At 35.0% G+C, this 23,105-nt stretch overlaps 1 protein-coding gene across 3 annotated transcripts in view; it reads left to right on the top strand.

The window, feature by feature from the left end:
- The window catches only part of ARHGAP29 (Rho GTPase activating protein 29), a 78,075-nt gene that overhangs the window by 39,664 nt on the left and 15,306 nt on the right, over nucleotides 1-23,105 (top strand). For 2 of the 3 annotated variants that reach the window (XM_082383199.1, XM_082383198.1), the window contains exons 4-15: nucleotides 928-1,024; nucleotides 1,392-1,464; nucleotides 4,352-4,400; nucleotides 4,831-4,968; nucleotides 5,872-5,936; nucleotides 6,361-6,471; nucleotides 6,581-6,661; nucleotides 7,270-7,458; nucleotides 8,213-8,350; nucleotides 20,622-20,779; nucleotides 21,323-21,462; nucleotides 21,743-21,847. In XM_082383199.1, the coding sequence (XP_082239325.1) occupies nucleotides 928-1,024; nucleotides 1,392-1,464; nucleotides 4,352-4,400; nucleotides 4,831-4,968; nucleotides 5,872-5,936; nucleotides 6,361-6,471; nucleotides 6,581-6,661; nucleotides 7,270-7,458; nucleotides 8,213-8,350; nucleotides 20,622-20,779; nucleotides 21,323-21,462; nucleotides 21,743-21,847 (1,344 nt within the window). The remainder of the gene's footprint in view (nucleotides 1-927; nucleotides 1,025-1,391; nucleotides 1,465-4,351; nucleotides 4,401-4,830; nucleotides 4,969-5,871; nucleotides 5,937-6,360; nucleotides 6,472-6,580; nucleotides 6,662-7,269; nucleotides 7,459-8,212; nucleotides 8,351-20,621; nucleotides 20,780-21,322; nucleotides 21,463-21,742; nucleotides 21,848-23,105) is intronic. The other variant, XM_082383200.1, reaches the window with a different exon arrangement.

A 23,105-nucleotide genomic window follows, 5' to 3' on the forward strand; every position in this document is an offset into this window, starting at 1 on the left:
GCAAGCTTCAGAACAACTCTGTTTTAAAACAAAGGATAGTTTCCTCTCCACTTGGTTTCTCTCCTTCCAGTTATTGGCAAGGATCCTAGGGAGGGTGGGATACACGGGGCCGGTTGCTCCTTGAACTCAATCTGAGTAGAATGAGTTACTTTAAAAAATTTACCTATTCAACCCTCAGATTTTGTCTCTGTAGATTGTATCTGGGCTTTTAACAAAGGTGCATACAGATGAAGTTATGATAAGAAACCTTTTTCAGTTTATGTTTCATAATTTTAACAAAATGCAAAATGTTAGACTGTCCCTGTGATAAACAAAAGACAGCTATGTATCAATTAAAATGGACCTCAGAGCCCAAGACCCTATAAGAAATAAGGGTATAAATAAATAGGAATTGAAAAATTTTAAAGCTTTGTGTGTTTTTAATTGGTATGCTTTGTATATAGGTTTTATGCTATGTCAAATGTATATGTGACTTCAAATATTGGTAATTTGTAGTGGAAAATGTACTTCATATTGACTTAAGTGAGCCACAGTGCACTTAGCTGTTTTTAAAAAATGCCGTGAAGCAATAAGCAAGAGAAAAAAACACAGAGCACTCTTAATGAGGGAAGGCTGGTATAACATGGACTGTGTGACTCAAGATCGATTGATTTCACATTGAGTCACTTTTTAGATGTGTCAAATTATGTAATGTGTGGAGGAGTCAGGTTGGAATGTCGGCTACTTTTATGCAAGGTGATTCTTTTGTATGATTTCTTTAATGAAGAACTTGAACATCATATTTATTTTGTGTATTAGGCTTTTCAGTTTCTGAATCTTCTAATGCTTCTAGTAGTAATGATGGATTTTTATGGGATTAAATGACTTTGTATAAATCTAGTTTAAAGTATTTTCTCCTCATTTATTGTAACCAACTTTTCCCTAAAGCTGTGAACTTCACAGAAGTAAATGAAGATAACAAAAATGATCTCTTCAGAGAAGTGTTTTCTTCCATTGAAACCTTGGCCTTTACCTTTGGAAATATGTAAGTAGAGAATTGTCATTTAAAGAATTAGGGCCTAGATGTCTCAATGAGAGTATGTCACAATAATTCAGTACATACATGCAAAGTAAAGTATTAACTAGCATGAAATATTATCACAACTGCAGAAAAGCTACATTCTGTGTTGCTTTATTGCTGTATTTGGAGGTGTTTATTGCTGTTTAGAAGCAACATCCATTTGCAAGTGAATATGTGGTTTATGTGGATAGATTCCTAGCAGTTTATTTCTAAGGTTCTTACTTTTAAAAAATTTAACCTAGATGACATGTTGAATGTAAAGCTTGTGACAGAGCAATGTCATGACTTGTTTATTTCCATTTCTCTCTTTTTTTTTAATTCCCCTGGATAGCCTGACAAACTTCCTCATGGGAGATGTAGGCAATGATTCATTATTGCGACTGCCTGTTTCCCGGGAAAGTAAGGTAGGCCAAGTTTGTATGAAAGCAAAGGTTTTAATGTTTTTAACTTAATATTTTAATAATATCCTAATCTTAATCTCAGCATTAGTCTTTGATAGTTGTTTCGTTTAGCCAAAAAAACAGCTCAGTTCATTTTAAATATGATAAATTATGGTCAGTTTCTGGACCAAAAATTTAATTGTACTTTTGAAGTGGAACCATCTTTTTCTTTTTTTTTTAATAAATTTATTTTATTTATTTATTTTTGGATCTGTTGGGTCTTCGTTGCTGCACATGGGCTTTCTCTAGTTGCGGCGAGCGGGGGCTAATCTTTGTTGCAGCACGCGGGCTTTCTCTAGTTGCGGCGAGCGGGGGCTACTCTTCGTTGCAGTGCGCAGGCTTCTCATTGCAGTAGTTTCTCTTGTTGCAGAGCACAGGCTCTAGGCGCAAGGGCTTCAGTAGTTGCAGCATGCAGGCTCAGTAGTTGTGGCACACGGGCTCTAGAGCGCAGGCGCAGTAGTTGTGGCACACGGGCTTAGTTGCTCCGCAGCATGTGGGATCTTCCCAGACCAGGGCTCGAACCCGTGTCCCCTGGCATTGGCAGGCGGATTCTTAACCACTGTGCCACCAGGGAAGTCCCGAACCATCTTTTCAAAAAAACATAGCTGGTAATTTTATAGTGTCTTATGTAATGAACCTATATGTCTATGGTCCAAAATTTTAGTAAGTAATTCATAGCTGTTTTTCCTTCCTGACATTGTCGCAGATTTTAAGACTGGTAGAAAAATGATAAAAGAAGTAAAGAGGGTGTTAATCTTTTCACACATCCTACAGTTTGTTTGTTACCATGAAACACTTATTAACAGAACTGAAGGTCTGAATTCTCCCTGAGAGCATCCTTATAAGTATGTTAGAGAACTGGGGTTCTGATTCCTAATTGGAAGAAAAATTGCTATGAAATAAAAGAACATTAGGAATGTATGGAGAATATTGCTTTAAAGATTTATACTAATTGTAGTAGTAATATTTTCATTTGACTAAAAGTTTTTCACCAAATGCAAGATATTTAAACAAACTGCATTAGGGACATATGTTGATCATTTCCTGTTAAGGATTTCCAAAAAGGATTGGAATCCAAAAGGATTTCAACAAATATTTGGAAATGTGCCAAGTACCTGTTATTATATCAAAATAATATAAAAACTATAGATCTTTCTTAAATAATACAAAATATGAATGACTATTTAAGGCATTTGTTATATGTACTACAGTATTTAGAAAACAATTGTGACAACTTCTGAAGTCATCCATTTGGTGACTGAAGGACTAAAGGAGGATAGTGTAGAAACCATATCAGAATGATGAAGAATTTTAAGATCTTTAAATATTTTGCTGATATTTATGATTTTTCCTCAATTTCATATTTTCAAGCTTGCTGCTAATTTAGAAGGTGTAATAAAACATTATATCAGTGTAAAAGGGGTCTAAACAATTTAAATTTTAGGTGTAAATCATATCTCCTATTCGTGTACTTCTGTTGTGCACATGTATACTAATTCTTAATAGGATAATACTTTTTCCTTTTTGCAGTTTTTAATTTACCATAGAAATTGAAATCTAAAAATCCATGATGATATACTACTAATAAAATTACTTCGTTCGATGAAGAGTTTTGAAAAATATCTTTTAAAATAATAGTTGCCATTTATTTAATAGTGCTTAATAGATAACCATGCACTGTGCTAAACCTACATCATCTTAATCCTTAAAATAGTCGTATGTGGGCTTCCCTGGTGGCACAGTGGTTGACACTCTGCCTGCTAATGCAGGGGACACGGGTTCGAGCCCTGGTCTGGGAAGATCCCACATGCCACGGAGCAACTAGGCCCGTGAGCCAGAATTACTGAGCCTGTGCGTCTGGAGCCTGTGCTCCGCAACAAGAGAGGCCACGATAATAAGAGGCCCGCGCACCGCGATGAAGAGTGGCCCCCGCTCACCGCAGCTAGAGAAAGCCCTCGCACAGAAACGAAGACCCAACACAGCCACAAATAAATAAATTAAAAAAAAAAAAATGCTAAAAAAAAAAAAAAATAGTCGTATGAAGTACTGTTCTTATCCTCATTTTATGGAAGGGCAAACCAAAGTTAAATGAGTATAAATACATAGCTCAGTGTTATACAGCTACTAAGTGATAGAGCTTGACTTCAAACCCAGGTTTTACTTGATTCCTGTTGCACTGAATTCCTTCATACTCCGTATTGCCCAACTAAATATAAATCCTCACAATTTCGGTATATAACCTTTTCCTGCACTGTCCAATAAGGTAGCCACTTGTCACATGTAATTCATTAAATTAAAATTTTAATTTTCATTTAAATTAGCCACTTTTCAAATGCTCATATAGCTACATGTAGCTATTAGCTACCTTACTGGACAGTGCAGATATAGAACATTTCCATCATCATAGAAAGTTCTGCACTAAGCTGTCCAATGGACCTTCAGAGACAGCTTATCATACAATGAAATGGTAAAAGATGGCTGAAAGAGAGAGGTCTTTGTCTTCTATTTAGATAGCAGTCTATTTAGATTGCTTCTATAACTTGCTGACTAATATTTTTGAGATCTGCAGAATCTAAAGTTTTGAATGGATACATTAATGTTAACTAATGCTGTTAGTAAACAATGAGGTTATTCATTCTTGGACCTTGAGAACTGCTGTTGTAAAAAGCTATATAATTCTTATTAAATGTTCTGGCATTTAAACAGACTTCTCAGGCCCTTTGAGTTCTAAATGCTTGAAATTCTTTAGTAGGAATTATGTCAGAGTAACAAATTAGAGTGAAAAAAATTTGAAGCAAAGTTCTGTTATCTTCTGCTCTAATCTTAAATTTGTTTTCTTCCATGTTTTAAGTCTTTTGAAAATGTTTCTGTGGAATCAGTGGACTCATCCAGTGAAAAAGGTAATGCTTGAGGTACTTAAAACTTTAGTCAAACTTTTTACAGTTACTTTTGATAAATGTTTTGGATTACTTGATCTCTCCTTGCTTAGTAACCTAAAGTATTCATTTCAGACATAAAATGAATGATGTGTGAAGTTTTACGTATAAAACTTAAGGAAAAAAACCTGCTAGAGTAGATAGATAATGTGATGATAGAGACTGATCAAGAATTATATAGGGCTTGTAACTTGATGAATAATAGAAATACACATTGATTAAAAAATATAATTTAAAATTATTTTCAGTTTAAACTGTGACCCTTTAATTATGAATTTGTCACATATTTTTTAACCAGTTTACATTGAAGAACATCTTAGGTTATGAATGTGTCTTTGTTTAGAGTTATGAGCTCATATTTAATGTATACTTACCTTGATATTTTTATTTTCAGGAAGTTTTTCTCCTATAGAATTAGACAGCATGCTGTTAAAGAACACTAACTCTATAGAATTGGCTTTGTCATATGCTAAAACATGGTTAAAATATACCAAGAACATAGTTGCATGGGTTGAAAAGAAGCTGAGCTTGGGTGAGTTGCCCTTTGGGGCATCTGATTAACTTTGGAACGTAAGAACTGAATTGTTTGTGATTCATGTTCTACAGACTATAAATAATATGATTCCAAATTAGTAGCTCTTTCATTGTAGTACATAAAATCATTGCCCATTTTCTCTTCTTAAAATAGGAAAGACTCTTCTCACAGTAAATATACTTATTGAACATTGATGTGGACCAACCACTAGATCTGGGGGCACCAAGACAGATAGTAAACTGTCTTTGCCTTTAAAGAAGTCATATTCTAGTAGGTGAAAAGAAATGCAATCAGATAATATGGTTAAAGGAGACAAAAACAACAGTAGCTGTCGGATCAGAAGGCAATGGAAACATATAAGGAACATCTTAATAGTTAATATTTTCCCAGTGTTTTACAGTTGACAAAATGCTTTCAACATCCATTTTCTCATTTAATCCTTACCAAAACCCTGGGAAGTAGGCAAGACAAGATTATCATCGCCATTTTACAGTGGAGGCAAATGAGACAGGGGATTTGCCTAAGGTCAGCAGATTTGCCTAAGATCATATAGTAGTAACTGGAAGAGTATAGAATTTACCCAAAGGCTATGCTCTTTCCACTACATTATTTGCTTTTAATAGGGAATGCCCATCAGGTTCACCTGAATAGCCTTAGAAACAGATAATACACAGACCTAGGTCCCATTCCCCCAGAGAAGTGAGATCTAATCAAGTGCATTTTGAAAGTTTCCCAGTTGATTTTGATGAGTACTTCTAATTAAGAATCATAACTTCATATCATGATGCAGACTAGTATTTGTGATCACTTTTTAATTGGGGGATTACAAATATTTTTAGAGTATGGAGGGGGGAAAAATAAGTTGAATTTACCTTCTGATGCCTTCTTTGACCTTTTCAGAATTGGAGTCCACTAGAAATATTGTCAAGTTGGCAGAGGCAACTAGAACTAACATTGGACTTCAGGTAAGTGGTCAGTGAACTACTAGGGTCCTTTGCCGGGAGATTACTCAGATGAGCGCCTTGCAAAATCAGAAAATTTTGTACTTAACATAGGAAAGAACTTACATGCTAAATAACCTTTTTACTGACAAAATAAAATCTTTTTAAACTTATAAGGATACGCATTATGAAGAAACTAGGAAATCCACAGTTTTATATGAATGTTGATTATCTTGTTAGCTACTAACTTTGCTAATGAGGTTTAGAATTACTTCGTTAATTTTCTTCAGTATTTTTCTCATATGGTCATATTTATGAATAGTCATTTTTCTGAAAAAAATCTAAGCTTAAAAATTTCTCTTTTTGAAGAAGTTTAGTGGGGGTGGGGAGGATCTAGAACTCTAGTACATTTCTATTGGAAAATTTACTTTTCAATTTTAAATTCTAGGAGTTTATGCCACTGCAGTCTTTATTTACCAATGCTCTTCTTAATGATATAGAGAGCAGTCACCTTTTACAACAAACAATTGCAGCTCTCCAAGCCAACAAATTTGTGCAGGTAAAAATTTATAAATACAATATACTTAAAAAAAAAAAAAAACAACAGCAGTATACCTTTAGAAAACAGCTTTTTTCTCTCTTTCTTTTTTAAAAAATACCCTTGCCAGCCTCTACTTGGGAGGAAAAATGAAATGGAAAAACAAAGGAAAGAAATAAAAGAACTTTGGAAACAGGAACAAAATAAAATGGTTAGTATTACAGTAGAGTTTCATCTATTTATGAACATCTAAAAATCATCTGTGGGGGCTTCCCTGGTGGCGCAGTAGTTGGGAATCTACCTGCCAGTGCAGGGGACGCGGGTTCGAGCCCTGGCCCGGGAAGATCCCACATGCCGCGGAGCAGCTGGGCCTGTGCACCACAACTGCTGAGCCTGCGCTCTAGAGCCCACAAGCCACAACTACTGAGCCCACGTGCCATGACTACTGAAGCCTGCGCGCCTGGAGCCCGTGCTCCGTAACAGGAGAGGCCACGACAGTGAGAAGCCTGCGCACCACAACAAAGAGTAGCCCCCGCTCGCCGCAACTAGAGAAAGCCCGCATGCAACAACGAAGACCCAACGCAGCCAAAAATAAATAAATTAATTAATTAATTAATTAAAAAATAAAAAAATAAAAATAAAAAAGACTTTAAAAAAAAAATCATCTGCAGTCTGTAAGCATCTACCCTGGGAAGATGCATATCTTACTCTATAGGTTATCTAAAATGCAGTCTTAACTATCTTGCTGAATATGCTAAAGAAACTTGTACATTAGGATTTTTCTTATTCTGTATTTAATACTCTTTTTTTTCTGTGTAGCTTGAAACAGAGACTGCTCTTAAAAAGGCAAAATTGTTGTGCATGCAACGTCAAGATGAATATGAAAAAGCAAAATCTTCCATGTTTCGTGCAGAAGAGGAGCATCTGTGCTCAAGTGGTGGATTAGTAAAAAATCTCAACAGGCAGCTAGAAAAAAAGCGAAGACTGGAAGAAGAGGCTCTTCAAAAAGTAATCATCTTTTTTGTTATTTGTTATTACTGAATTAGCAAAAATCTGCTAAGGCTTTGGTTCTCAAACTTTAACCTGCATCAGGACCACCTGGAAGGCTTGTTAAAACAGACCACTGGGCCCCATCCCCAGAGTTTCTGATTCAGCAGGTGTAGGGTTGGCCCCAGACAACCTGCATTTCTAAGAGCCCATGTGCTGCTGCTGCCGAGGATCCACACTTTGAGAACCACTGTGCCAAGAGATTTTTGCTTATCTTTTGAATTTTGGGGTTTGTTTGTGAAAGATATATCTTAGAGCAGTAGTTTAATCTTTTTTACTTGATTGTTCAGAAAGTTCACCATTTAGGCAACTGTGTGTATATGTGTACTTATTCTAATACCTGGTAGCAAGACTAGGCTGAAGCTTTGTATTATTTATGAAATATAACTGATAAATTCTGTAAGAAGATTATATAGAAAATGGTAAATATAAATAGAAAAGGCTATTAAATAGAAGTGGATGTTTATTTTATAGACAAACAGTATACTAATTGTAAATCATACTTGACTGTTCATGAAAGACAAGTGCCCTTGAATTGCTGACCAAAACAGAATATTTCTCTTTAGAAATATTCTACTTAAAATATAGAATATTTCAGAACTTTCATGCATAAGCCTTTTCAATTATTTAAGTCGAGCCTTACTAGAGTAAGCATTTGTTTTAAAATATAGATTCAGTGAACCAGTGTCACTTTTTTCCCTGATAACTCCTGAAGGTAGAAGAAGCAAATGAACTCTACAAAGTTTGTGTGACAAATGTTGAAGAAAGACGAAATGATCTAGAAAATACCAAAAGAGAAATTTTAACACAACTCCGAAAACTTGTTTTCCAGTGTGATCTTACCCTTAAAGCTGTAAGTAATTTCTTCAGTATTTTAAAGAGGAAAAAAAAGTCTATATATCTGAAGAAGGGAGAGGAATGCTTGATGAGTCATGATTCTTATGGGATTTAATTTCTGAGATTAATGGAAAGTTTAGACTTTAAAAGTTGACTCTCAGTTTTTAATACTGGTACGTGGTTTGAGTTTCATTGTTTTTATCTGGTTCTCCACTCCATGGATTGATGATTTGTTCGGTTAAAACTGAAGTCTGAGAGTTTGAAATTGCCTCTATGCCACTGTCTTTCTCAGCTTGGTTGACAAAATGGATTTAATCCCTGGAACTTCTATAAGCAGTATGAGATCTTTCTTCAAAATTTGAGTAAACTAAATATTGAAATTGAACCCAATGGTTTATTTGAAGACAAAGCATCCTGTTCTCAGGTGTTTTCATTTGCCTCTTTACCATGGTTTTTATTAAAAAAATGTATGTGCAAAATACAGTCAGCCCTCTGTATCCACGGGTTCTACATCAATGGATTCAACCAACCATGGATTGAGAATATTCAGGGGGGAAAATTTTCCAGAAACTTCCAAACAGCAAAACTTGAATTTGTCCTGCGCTGGTAACTATTTACATAGCATTTACATTGTATTTACAGCTATTTACATAACATTTACATTGCATTAGGTATTATAAATAACCTAGAGATGACTTAAAGTATACAGGAGGTTGTGCGTAGTAATATATATGCAAATGCTATGCTATTTTATATAAGGGACTTGCACATCTGTGGATTTTGGTGTTCATGGGTGGTCCTGGAAAAAATTCCCCTCAGATACTGAGGAATGACTGTACCTTTTTTCGGTGTACATTTCATGAGTTTTAACACGTATATAAATTTGTGCAACCACTACTGTCACAGTCAGGATTCAGAACAATTCCATCACTCCAAAAAAATTTCCTCAAGCTGACCCTTTGTAGTCAAACTCTCCACCCACCCCTTATCCCTGGCAAGTATTGATCTGTTCTCCATCTATGTAGTTTGGTCTTTTCCACAATGTCATATAAATGCAATCATAGTATGTATCTTTTGGAGATTGGCTTCTTTATTCAGCATAATGCTTTTGAGATTCATCAGTGTTATGCATGTATCAATAGTTCATTTCTTTTTATTGCTGAGTTGTAGTCCACTATATGAATGTACCACAGTGTTTATCCATTCACCTGTTGGACAGTTGCATTGTTTCCAGTTTGGGGTGATTAGGAATAGAGCTACTATGAATACTTATTTACAGTTTTTTGTGTGACTGTAAGTTTTCACATTTCTGGGGTGAATACCTAGGAGTGAGATTAATGGGTGGTATGGTAAATGTCTGTTTAACTTTATAAGAAATTGCCAAACTGTTTTCCAGAGTAGCCATAACATTTTTCATTCTAACCAGCAATGTATGAGAGTTCCAGTTGTTCTGCATCCTTGACAACACTTGTCAGTTGTTGTTTTTATATTTTTGCTGTTCTTAGGTAGTGGTTTTAATTTGTGTTTTTTAGAATGACTTATGCTATTGAGCATCTTTTAAGGGGCTTGTTTGCAATCTGTGTTTTGCCTATTCTTTTGGATTGAGTTGTTTGTTTTCTTATTGTTGAGCTGGCATATATTGTCTTCCAGTCTGAAGCATATCTTTATTCTTTCAGCAGTGTCTTTCAGGGAGCAGAAAGTTTTAAGAAATTAAGTCTAACTTTATTTCTTCCTTATGGGTCATGCTTTTGGTATTATATCTAAGGGTGCTTCATCTAACCCAAGATCACAAAGACTTCTATGTTTTCTACTAAAACTTTTATAGTTTGGCATTGAGAAATGATCCATTTTAAGTTAATTTTTTATAAGGTGTGAAGTATAGGTTGAAATTCATTTTTTGCATATGGATGTTGTATTAAAATTATACCCACGGGACTTTAATTTATAGAGGTGACTGAATGTTGACGTGGAGAGGTCAATGTCATTGAAAAATGAATTACTTAGATTTCCTGAGAGAAGGGAACACACTATGCCACACAGGGCCATAAAGGTACCAGGTTTGGTGAAGCAGAAGCAGGAGTGAGGGGAGAGTTGAGTATAAAGCCTTTATTGGGGTTTCTGGGGAAAGGCAAGGCAGGACAGGATAAGCAATAAAGGATTGGCTAGTTTGTGTAATTTCAGTGGGCTTTGGGGAATAGGGATGGCCTGCAATTGCTTGGTACCTGGCCCTGGGATGATTTAGGGCAGGGGGAAATATTGGCTTGGTGTGTGAGAGTTAGATAGAGATGGTTGGAGTTGCATATGAAAGACATGCTTGTTCCCCGGCTAAGAATTGGCTAGCATTGGATGGAGCAGTCTCTCCCCAGCCAGCAAGCTTTTTAAGATATTAAAACATCATAAAATACAGAAAATTTAAAAGAAAACATGATTAATACAGATGTCCACTTGTTCCAATACTGTTTGTTGAAGACACTGTGTGCCATCACCATTGAATTGCCTTTGCATCTTTGTCAAAAATCAATTGACCATGTTTTTGTAGTTCAATTTCTAGTTTCTCTATTTTGTTCCATGGATATATATATATGTGTCTATCGTTTTGTCAGAACACTACTAGGTTGATTACTGGTGTTGTCTAGCAAGTCTTAAAATCAGGTACTGTGAGTCTTCCAACTTTATTCTTTTCAGAATTGCTTTGAGTGTTTCAGATCCTTTGACTTTCATTAAAATGTTAGAATCAGCTTGTCTGTATCTACAAAAAAATCTTGCTAACATTTTGATTGGAATTGTGTTAAATCTTAATCAGATTAGGGAGAATTGACTATATACATAGCATCTTAACTATGAGTTTCCAATCCATGAACACAGTATGTGTCTCCATTTATTTAGGTAAATGATAGTTTTAATCAGCATTTTGTAGTTTTTAACATATAAGTCTTCCCCATGTTAATGTTAGATTTAAGCTTATGTATGTAAGTGTTTATTTGGGGGTCTGTTGTGAATGTGATTGATATAAATAAATACATACATGATTTATGTGTACGTGTATATGTATCTATGCATACATACATACACACACTTATTTAATTTCAAATTCATTTATTCATTGTCAGTGTTGAGAAATACAAATGATTTTTGTATGTTGATTTTGTATCTTGCAACCTTGCTAAACTCATTAGTTCTAGGAACGTTTTTTGCAGAATCATTGGGGTTTTCTACATAAAAAATCACGTTGTCTGCAAAGAGGGACAGTTTTCTTTCTTTCTTTCAAACTATTCCTTTTTTCTTTTTTCTTATTGCACTGGCTAGGACTTACAGTTCATTGTTGAATAGGAGTGTGAGAAAAGACATCTTTGCCTTATTCTTGATCTTAGGAAGAAAACAGTCTCTCACCATTAAACATGATGATAGCTGTAAGTTTTTTTAAAGATACCTTTTATCATGTTAAAGAATTTCCCCTTTTTCTAGTTTGCTGAGAATTTTATCATGAAGATCTTGGATCTTATCAAATGAGGGTTATTTTGCATCATTTGACTGATGTGATAATATAATTTTTCTCTTCAGTCTCTTAATATGATGGATTACATTTGATATTTGAGTGTTCACCTAGCCTTGCGTTCTTGGGATAAGCTGCTCTTGGTTATGATGCATTGTTCCTTTTCTATATTGCTGGATTCAATTTGCTAATATTTTGTTGAGTATTTTTTTTCTAATCTGTTAATGAAAGATACTGGTATTATGTTTTTGTTTAGTATAGTTTTTTTCTTATACTGCCTTTGTCTGGTTTTGGAGTCAGGGTAATTTTGGCCTCATAAAATAAGTTGGGAAATGCTCCTTCCTATTCTGTTTTCTGGAAGAGATTGTGTAGAATTGGTGTTATTTCTTAAAATATTTGGTGGCATTCCCTGGTGAAAGCATCTGGGCTTGGAGTTTTCATTTTTAGAAGATCTTTCACTATGTATTCAATTTCTTTTGATATAAGCCTATTTGAGTTAGTTGTTTCTTTTTAGGTGAATTTTGGTATTTTGTGGAATTAGGTCCCTCCCGTTCATCTAAGTTGTTGTATTTATGTGCATAGAGTTGTTCATAACTCTTATCCTTTCAGTGTCTCAGTGGGCTGTAGTGATATCCTTTCTTTCATTCCTGATTTTGATAATTTGTGCCTTCTCCCTCACTTCCTCTCTCTCTGGTTAGTCTGGCTGCAGGTTTATAAATTTCATTGATCTTTTCTGAGAAACAGCTTTAGATTTCATTGGTTTTTCTCTAGTTGTCTTTTTAAATTTTTATTTCTGCTTTTTATTGTTTCTGCTTGCTTTGCATTTATTTGGCTATTCTTTTTAGTTTCTTGAAGGTAGAAGCTTAGGTTTCATCAAGACCTCTGCTTTTTTAATACAAATATTTAATGATTTAAATTTCCCTCTAAGCACTACTTATCTACATCCCACAAATTTTGAATTTGTACTTCCATTTTTATACATACTTCCATTTTTATACAGTTCAAAATATTTTCTAATTTCCCTTGAAACTTCATATTTTACCTGTGGATATTGTAGAAGCTTGTTATTTGATTTCTAATTATTTGAGGATTTTCTGGATATCTTCCTGATATTGATTTCTAGTTTAATTCTGTTATGGTGAAAGAAATACTTTGTATGATTTTAATTCTCTTAAATTTGTTATGGTTTGCATTATGACCCAGGATATGGTCTATCTTGGTGCCTGTTCCATGTGTGTGCACTTGAAAGAATGTGTGTTCTACTGTTGTTGGCTGGAGTATTCTGTAAATGTCAATTAGTTCCTTTTGGTTTATGGTGTTATTTATTTCTTCTATATCCGTGATGATTTACTTTTTATTTATGTCAATTATCGAGAAAGGAGTTTTGAAGTTTTCAATATACTGTACATTTTTAATTCTATCAGTTTTTGCTTTATATATTTTGAATCTCTCAGTTGCTTATATATTAATGATTGTTATATATTCTCAGTGAATTGATCCTTTCATCTTTATGAAATGTCTCTTTTTATCCCAGTAATTTTCCTTGCCTTTTAGTCTACATTATTTAATATTGATAGAAGTATTTAAGTTTTCTTTTTATTATTTTTAGTATGGTATACGTTTTCCCATTTGTTTACTTTTAATCACTATATTTTAAATGAAATTCTTTTTATTTTTAATTTTATTTATTTATTTATTTTTGGCTGTGTTGGCTCTTCGTTTCTGTGCGTGGGCTTTCTCTAGCTGCGGCGAGCGGAGGCCACTCTTCATCGCGGTGCGCGGGCCTCTCACTGTCGCGGCCTCCCTTGTTGTGGAGCACAGGCTCCAGACGCGCAGGCTCAGTAGTTGTGGCTCACGGGCCTAGTTGCTCCACGGCATGTGGGATCTTCCCAGACCAGGGCTCGAACCCATGTCCCCTGCATTGGCAGGCAGATTCTCAACCACTGCGCCACCAGGGAAGCCCCTTAAATGAAATTCTTATATAGCATATTGTTCAGTGCTGATTTTTTTAAAATCTATTTTGATGATCTCTTTTAAGTGAAATGTTTAGACCATTTATATTTAATGTAAATATATGTTTAGATTTAGGCCTACTATTTTTTATTTGTTTTCTATTTGTACCTTATGTTTCCCTTCATCTGTTTCCCTTTTGCTGCCTTATTTTGTATAAATTGATAATTTTTTAGAATTACATTTTAATTCATCTGTTTATCTATTAAAGATTTAATCTGTTTTATTTATATATTAGAATTATATTTTAATTTATCTAAAAGGATTATCTAAATTTTAATTTATCTCTTGTATACATTTTAATTTATCTATTGGGTCTTTGATTATATCTGTTTGTATAGTGTTTTTTGTTTAAATGGTTGCACTAGAGATATATATATATGAACTTTTCAGTCTACTTAGAACTAATATTTTACCAAGCTCAAGTGGAATGTAAAAACGATACCACCATATAAGTTCCTTTACTCATTTTGGCTGTGCTTAATATATGTATATTACATCTATGTACATTGAAAACCTCACCAGACAATCTTATAATTTTTGTTTTCAAAAGTCTCATATTTTAGAGAAGAGAAGAAAAATAATCTTTACATTTACCCAGATATTTACCATTTCTGTTATTATTCTTTCACTCCAAAGTTCCATCTTCCCTGTGGTATTATTTCTCTTTTGTCTAAAGAACTTCCTTTCCCATTTCTTTTTTTTTTTTTAATTAAGTAATTAATTAATTTTTGGCTGTGTCGGGTCCTCGTTTCTGTGCGAGGGCTTTCTCTAGTTGCGGCAAGTGGGGGCCACTCTTCATCGTGGTGCGCGGCCCTCTCACTATCGCGGCCTCTCTTGTTGTGGAGCATAGGCTCCAGACACACAGGCTCAGTAGCCATGGCTCACAGGCCTAGTCGCTCCGCGGCATGTGGGATCTTCCTGGACCAAGGCTCGAACCCGTGTCCCCTGCATTGGCAGGCAGATTCTCAACCACTGCGCCACCAGGGAAACCCTCCCATTTCTTTTATAGTTGGTCTTCTGGTGATGAATGCTCTTGGTTGTCTTTCATCTGAGAATGTCTTTACTTCTTCTTCATTCCGGAAGGATATTTTCACTGGTTATAGAATTCGGTTATTTTCTTTCAACACTTTAAAAATGTTATTCCACTGCCTTCTGGCATCCATAGTTTCCAATGAGAAATCTATAGTCATTTGAATCAGTGTTCCCCTATGTGGCATGCATTGTTTTTTGTTTTGTTTTGTTTTGGGTTTTTTGGCTGCTTGCAAAATTTTTTCTTTATCTTTGGGTTTCAACAGTTTGATTACAGTGTATTTGGGTGCGGATTTTGTTGAGTTTCTCCTATTTGGGATTCCCTGAACTTCTTGAATCTGCAAGTTTGACTTTTGCAATATTTGGGAAGTTTTTGGCTATTTTTTCTTAAAATATTTTTTTGTAACACGCTCCCCTCTTCCTCTAAGACTCTAAAGACTCAAATGTCAGACCTTTTGTTATTATCCCACAGGAATGTAGGACCTTTTTTTCCCCCAGTCTTTTTTTCCTCTTGTTCTACTGATCTAGCTTCAAGTTCACTGACTCTTTCCTTTGTTATCTCCATTTTTTATACAGTCAATCCAGTAAATTTTTTGTTTTGGATATTATATTTTTCAGTAGTAAAATTTCCTCTGGTTTCTTTTTTATATCTTCCAATTCTCTGCTGAGACTTCAGTCTTTCCACGTTTTAATATTGTTGGCCCTTATTTCTTGAAATCATTATAATATCTGCTTTAAAGTCTTTATCTGATAATTCAAATAGCTGAGTCATCTCAGGGTTGGTATCTGTTTATTATATTTTCTCTTGTGAGTCTCTGAGATTTTCCTGGTTCTTTGTGTGACAAGTAGTTTTGGATGATATCCTAGACATTTGCAATATTACCTTATATGACTCTGGGTTTTCCTTATAACCTATATTGAATGTTGATTCTTAAAAAGTTTTGCAGGCATTTGATCTAGCTAGGTTCACTCTTCAACTCCTAAGGGCTCCCTTCTAGGTCTTCTGGCTGGGAAGCTGTAGTCAACCTAGTCTGCTGCTTTAAGAGCCAAGTAGGGGAAGGATAAAGAGAAAAAAAAAACAGGAATTTCAGACCCCTCACTCTTCAGACCACAGTTCATCTACTTATAGAGAATTCCCCTCTGCTTATAGAGAAGAGTTTTAGATGTCTATTCTACTGCTACTGCCATCACTGCCACTGCCACAGGACTTCATCTTAGGGCTTGGGGGTTGCTTGGGGGCTGGGGCAGGAGAGAAAACAAACATACAAAAGAAACCAAAGGATTTCCCCCACTCTTTCAGTCACATTTATTGGAGTAGGATCTGTGTACTAGCTGGGAAACACAGTAGCAGAAAAAAAATAACAGGAAGCATACCACTAATTGGTCATACCTTGATTTGTAGTTTATTTCCACAGTCTACCTGCTACCATTTACTTTTCAGAGCCCTCAGATAGCTAATCCATGCATTCTGTCAAGGGTTTTTAGGAAAATTCATTGAGAGACTGTGGGAAGTGAGCTTATTCCATTTGAATCAGAAGTCTTCCTTAAAATGTTTCTGGGTGTTTAAGATTGTATTTCATTTATTTACCAAATTCTGATTAATTAATATGTGGTTAATTTACAGAATCAATTTTAGGAAAATTATTTAAAAGAATTACAAAATCCCAGGATCCAAAATTCCCACGTAAATTATTTAAGCCAATCTTTTACCTTTAACAAGCCCTTTTCACCTCAAACAACAGCTGATGATAGCTAAGATTATGTGCTTGCCAGTGCCTTAAGGTCTTTGCCTTCATTAACTCATTTAATTTTCACAGAGTCCTACTAGGTAAAAACAGTTGTTTTAAGCTCCATTTTACTGATGAGGAAACTAAAGCTTAGAAAGCCTTTCTTCTCAAAATGTGTTCCTTGGACCAGTCACATTCTCATTCCTTTGGGAGCCTGTGAGGAATGCAGAACCTTGGGTTTCAACCTAGACTTTTGGTATCAGAAACTGCATTTTGAACAAGATCCCCTATGATATGTATTTGTACATTAACTTTTTTGGAAATACAGGTTTAGAGAAGTTATAAATAACTTGATACCAAGGTCACCCAGCATGTAAGTTGTAAAGCTAGGATAGACGCTGGTTGAATAACTTCAGAGCCTGTGCTCCTAAATACTATGCTGTCTTGCTGAATGATTACTTAGCCTGGATTTGAACAGCTTCAAAATTAATGTGATATTTATATTGAGCTAAAAAAAGATCTGTTTTCTTGTGGACCTTTCAAGTTGTACTGTACTGATATAATCCCTCTTCCACAAGATAGTACTTTAAATATTTAAAGATAGTTATTACCTTTTCTCCCTGGATGTTTTTTTCCAGGCTAAACACCCCCAAATCTAATTACTCTTCTTCATGTAACATGGTTTTGAGTTCTCTCACGAGCTTAATCTTGCTTGTCTACCTCTCTCTTAAAAAGTGATGCTATTTGGTGATCCAACAATTATGATTTCTTTTAATTTGATGTGATACAAACAAGAAGTTACCTAATTTTGTATATAACATCTGTATTTATTAATGCCTACTATTTATTTAAAAGAAATATAAGACAGATACCTGCTCTCAAGGAGTTTAGCATTTATTTAGAGGGAGAGAATTAATACATCTGAAAAATTAGAGAGCAGTACATATCAGTGTATGAAGTAGACTTTGAGGTTAAAGTTCCCCAAACTTGAACAAATCCCCAAACTCCTGAAAATTACTGCAGCATGTAATGTATAGAGACAGTTGATAGAAAATCTCTCTATATATATTTGTGAGCAGAATTTCTTGCTAGCTGGAGTTCTTTTGAACCAGTTTAATCAGTTTTACTTATTCCGTATGGCATTATTCACATGAAGATCCAAGCAGATAGCAAATCCAACATTGAGTTCTTGAATATTGGTGTTTTTTCCCAGGTAAGAGCCATAATTTTCTCAGATTTCTTTATGTTTTCTTCTCCATCAAAGCAGGAGAATTGGGGGATTTTGGTGACTTATTTTTCAACACCATCTCTCCAATTGTTTTTAAAAGAATTTTATTTTCACTCTAGGATATGTTATTGTGTATATCATTGCAGAGAAAACAAAATTATTTGAGATGTAAAGATGCTAGACACAGTTATATTCACTCACTGTCTTAAGGAAGATACACAAATCAGTTTCATGTCCCAGCAAAATTGTAAGTTATATCATGAACATCAAGAATTACTCCTGAATATTCAAAATTGTCTTGAATTATGAAGTATTGAAGGGTATGGGATGTAAATCATAATTACATTACTAAGTGAGAGAAAGGAGAAATTACCAAGTCAGTCACTAAAGACCTAATCAAATCAATGGGCTTTGAAGAATGGGAAACATTATCATAAGAGTTTTTCCTTTTGTTTTAAAGAGTATTCAAGAAAAATTTATCTTTTTAAAAATATAGGATAGAAAATTATATTGAACAAAAATTAATTTTTAGATTATTGCTAATCTATATGGGAGAATCTGTTCCCATTGATTTGATATTATGGCATATTCTGTTTCAACAACTGTCAGAAAAATGTGTGCTAATCTATGTGCCCATGGAGTAGCTAAAAATTAGACGTAGGTGACAAAAGCTGGGCATAGAGTTGGAAGTCCTATGTGCTTGAGTGAGCAGTACCAGGAAACGTGCAGAATTTCAGTATGACCATGACTGATAACACATTCTACTACTATTCATTTGGTCATTTCCCCTTTATGAAGCACTTAGGACACTGTGCTACACATTGGGGACCTAGAAGAAAAGGACCAAGTCCCTGACTCAGGAAGGGATTGGGGGACAAAAAAGATCTTAGAGGCATGATGGTTGTTGAGGTACCCATGAGCCACCCCAGTTAAGATGCCCAGCAAGTCCCGTAGGATCTACCCCATGGGGACCTCAATCTTTAGCATTTCTGTTAGGTGAGGGAGAAGGCTGAATCATTTAGGGAAAAGAGATTTTAAGATTGGGCTTCCAGTTTATATTATTGCTTAAGTCTTTATTATTAATAAGTACCCAGAGACAAACATTCAGCAGATGAGCAATTATGCCAGTATATTCATTTGGCTTTTTAAATTATTGGTAAATTATTTCTAACTAGATTCATAGAGCTTATTTAAAAGTATTAAAAATGAACATATAGTTAGTTACCTTTACTCAAGAGAGTAAGTTCAGTTTACCTTTAACTGGAGAATTCCCTGATTGTAGCTAATTGCTGGACTTAAAGTTTACCATCCACAGTTTGAATTTCCTATGTTCCTTGAAAGAGGGCACAAACAAGCTATTCATTTATGTGCACTTTTCAAATACTATTTATGCTGACTCTTAGTTATCCTTGGAGAATGCCTGTCTATCTTGGAAAGGACTTAGAAGCTAATCAGAAGTTCAACATATCATCTGGTATAATCAAGAGAGATGAAAGAGGAAACATGGCAGTCTTTGAAATAACAACATTAAGCCAATTGAAATTTGGCATTCATTCACATTTCCCACACAGGAGCCGGAGTGGCATTTAGAAAAATAAATCAGATCATGTTATAGCTCTTAACACCCTTTTAAAACCTTCACTGGCTTCCTTCAGTTGTACTTAAATCCAGACCCCTTACATTGGTTTAGATTACATCTTCCCCTTCTGGCTTCATCTCAAACTGAAATGCCACACTGACCTTTCATCTGCTTCTTGAGCATGACAAGTTCTTTCTTACTCCCTTTTGCCCTAGGATCTTTGCACTACCTCTTCCGTTTGTCTGGATTGGTCTTCTCCCTGAAACTTCACACTGGCTCTTTCTTATATCAGGTCTCAGTTCAGATGTTACCTCTTTAGAGAGTCCTTCACCAAACTGTCACGTCAAAAGTACCCTTTTGCAAGCATATGCCTGGTCATATTCCATAACGTGACAATATTATATCATATTCATAGCAGTTTTCAGTACCAGAAATTATCTTATTTACTTAGTTTGTCCTCTCTCTCCAACACCACCCTCAGGAAAATGCAGACTCTTATGAGGGCTGGGATCTCATCTGTTTATTTGTCGTAGTATACCCAAAGCCTGGGTTTCTGTGAACATGAGAGTAGTTAATTCACGTACAGCTCTCAGAATGGATCTGGCATATTGTAAGCACGCTCCAGCTGCTATTGTTGTTGTTACTATAAGTGGCAGTAGTGACAGTATATTTAGGCATTTGTAGAAACTCAGTGGAATAATGTATTTTGAAGAGACTCAGGATAGTACCTAATTATAAAAACTGAGTGCTGTAGGACACATTATAAGTATAAAGCATTTCTATTTGTAAAGGATTGAAGAAGTGAAAGTCAAAATAACAAGTGTTCTGATTGGAATATTTTTCCCCATGTTTTTCAGTTTAGACAGTTGTGGTCAGACCATCAGTACGGAGCTGGGGATCCTCAAAAACATATCTGTCTCCTAAAATTGTGAACCATTAGGGACATGGAGTTGTGCTTTTAAACGTTTCAGATTAAAGCCAGTTTTGCCAGAAATGATTGCTGTTAGGTATTGGATTAAAACTACTTTCTTTTTTTTTTTTTTCTGATTTAGACCTGGTACTGAGTCAGGCAACATAGTGTGCTCTCGAGGAGATTCACTGTTGAGCTCTTCACTGTGTGACCTTTTCTTGGTGCTGTCACTTGAAATAAATGTGTATTTACGCAGCATTCTCTATAACATGAGTTACGTTGCCTTTTGTTTCTATCTGTTCCCACAGGTAACAGTTAACCTCTTCCAGATGCAACACCTGCAGGCTGCCTCCCTCGCGAACAATTTACAGTCTCTCTGTGATGGTGCCAAACTCTATGACCCAGGCCAGGAGTACAGTGAGTTTGTCAGGGCCACGAATTCAGCTGAGGAGGAAAAAGTTGATGGGTGAGAATTAATGTTAGGTGAAATTATTTCAAGGCATAAAATCTTTACTGCTAAGTTTCCTATCTGGTGTCAGGTGATGTTTTTTTCTAACACTGGTAGAATTGACTTTAAAACCTTCTGAATTTTTAAAATATTATTTAAGATCTGACTCACTTAAGAGTAAAGCTTTCCATTTTAACACAGAGCTCAGTTCTTTGAGATGTAGAAATCCTTTGAGAATGGCAAATCATGGTCATATCAATTTCGAATGTCCACAAACTTAACAACCTACATTTTCCACACAGGTTATACCAGAAGAGTTTAACCATGATATGAATAATGGACTGTACTTTTGCTATTCTTTTCTGTGTTTCAGCTGTATTAAATACAAATGATTAATAAGTTTTATTCACATCTCTTTTAAGAAGTTCAACTGTATAATATGGTTTGTTCCTAATATTTAGTTAATTTAACTACTCTGTTCATTAAATTAACAGATTTTCCTGAAAATAGAATAAAGTAGTCATGCTTCTGAATGATGAGTTTTATTTGGGTTTTTCTTAGGAATGTAAATAAACAGTTAACAAATACCCCTCACACTTCCGGTTATGGACCTTCCGACTCTTTAGAAGATGTTGTGCGCCTTCCTGACAACTCTAATAAGATTGAAGAGGACAGATGCTCTAACAGTGCAGACATATCAGGTAGTGTTTCACATTAAAGAGAGCACTAATTTATGAAAGATCAAATTGTTTAAATGTGATGATTAAATGAATTGCAGCTCTGGAATTTAAAAACCAGGCCTTGAATTGTAACCTTATGAGGTTTTATTCACAGTTGTGAGCACTGTGCTTGTCTTACAGTCAGTTGCTTAACGCTGTTAAAGAAGTTTGACTTGTCTCGTTTTAAATAATGTCAGTATTTTGAAACACTTATGAAATTTGTCTGTAGCCAAGTTTGACTTCAAATATTCTTTTCTTAAAGGTCCTTCTTTTATAAGGTCATGGACATTTGGGATGTTTAGTGATTCTGAGAGCACTGGAGGAAGCAGTGAATCTAGATCTCTGGATTCTGAATCTATAAGTCCAGGTACATAAGTATTTAAGTCTAGAGTGAAAATTCAATGACAGATTAAAATTTTCCTTTTGGGGGATATTTTTAACTACCTTCTTTTTCTTTTTTTAAAGTTGACGTATGGTTGATTTACAATATTGTGTTAGTTTTAAATGTACAGCAAAGTGATTAGGTTATACATATATTTATGTATATATCTATATACTTTTTTGATTCCTTTCCATTATAGTTTAGTACAAGATACTGAATATAGTTCCCTGTGCTATACAGTAAATCCTTGTTGTTTATAACTATCTTATTTTTATAATGAACTGTCTCATAGAGAGGAGTTTGTACATACATGTGTACAGTTTAAATAAAAATAATAGAACAAACCCTTATATATTTAACACCTAGCCTAAGAAATAAAACATTATTAGTATATTAGAAGGCCCCTGTGTATACCTCCTTGATAACCTTGCTCTATCACCCCCCAGATGAGCCATCATCCTGAATTTTGTTAATCTTTCCCTGGCTATTTTAAATGTTTTAGTACTTATATCTAGTTGAGCTTTGCCCATTTTGGAATATTATGCAGATGAAATCATACTATTCTTTTGTGACTTCTTTCATGCATCTTTTTTTTGAGATTCATATTGATATGAGAAGCTGTCTTTATTTTATACTGTATACTGTATGCTGTATAGTATTCCATTTTATGAACATAACTGTGATCTGTCTTTTGGATTATTTTGTAGTTAATCACTATAATGAACTGTACAGTTAACAACAATTCTTGTGCCTGTGATAATTTCATTTTTTATAAATGTGCTTTAAGGTACTTTGATAGTCTCATGCTCCTTAGAGAGGCAGAATAGATGTTTTGAACTCTCCCTTAGTGGCTGCAAAGAGAATGACTTGCCAGAGGTAATGCAGCTAGCAAGAGAAGAAGGTGTCACTTGAACCCTTGAGATTATTACTTTCAGTGTTCTTCCTCCTCTACTTTTCTACCAGAGACTTCTCCCAGTCCTGTTCTTCCTGGCTAAGTTTCTTTCTCCTAAGAGCTTGGCACTGCGGGAGATAAGTTAGGATTTAACCTACCTCAGAGTCCAAGGCTTTGTTTTTTTTTTCTGGTGTTCTACATATTACAGAAATGTTATTCATGTAAATAAAGCCCTTGAATTTAAAGTTAGAAATGACTTCCATGCCGTACTGGGGTTTATAGGCAGATTGTCAGCAACTACTTTGAGTCCTACTTTAAAATTATTGCTGTTCAGGGACACTCTGGAGATGC

This window comes from Balaenoptera borealis (assembly GCF_965194805.1).
Source record: "Balaenoptera borealis genome assembly, chromosome: 1".
NCBI lineage: Eukaryota > Metazoa > Chordata > Mammalia > Artiodactyla > Balaenopteridae > Balaenoptera > Balaenoptera borealis.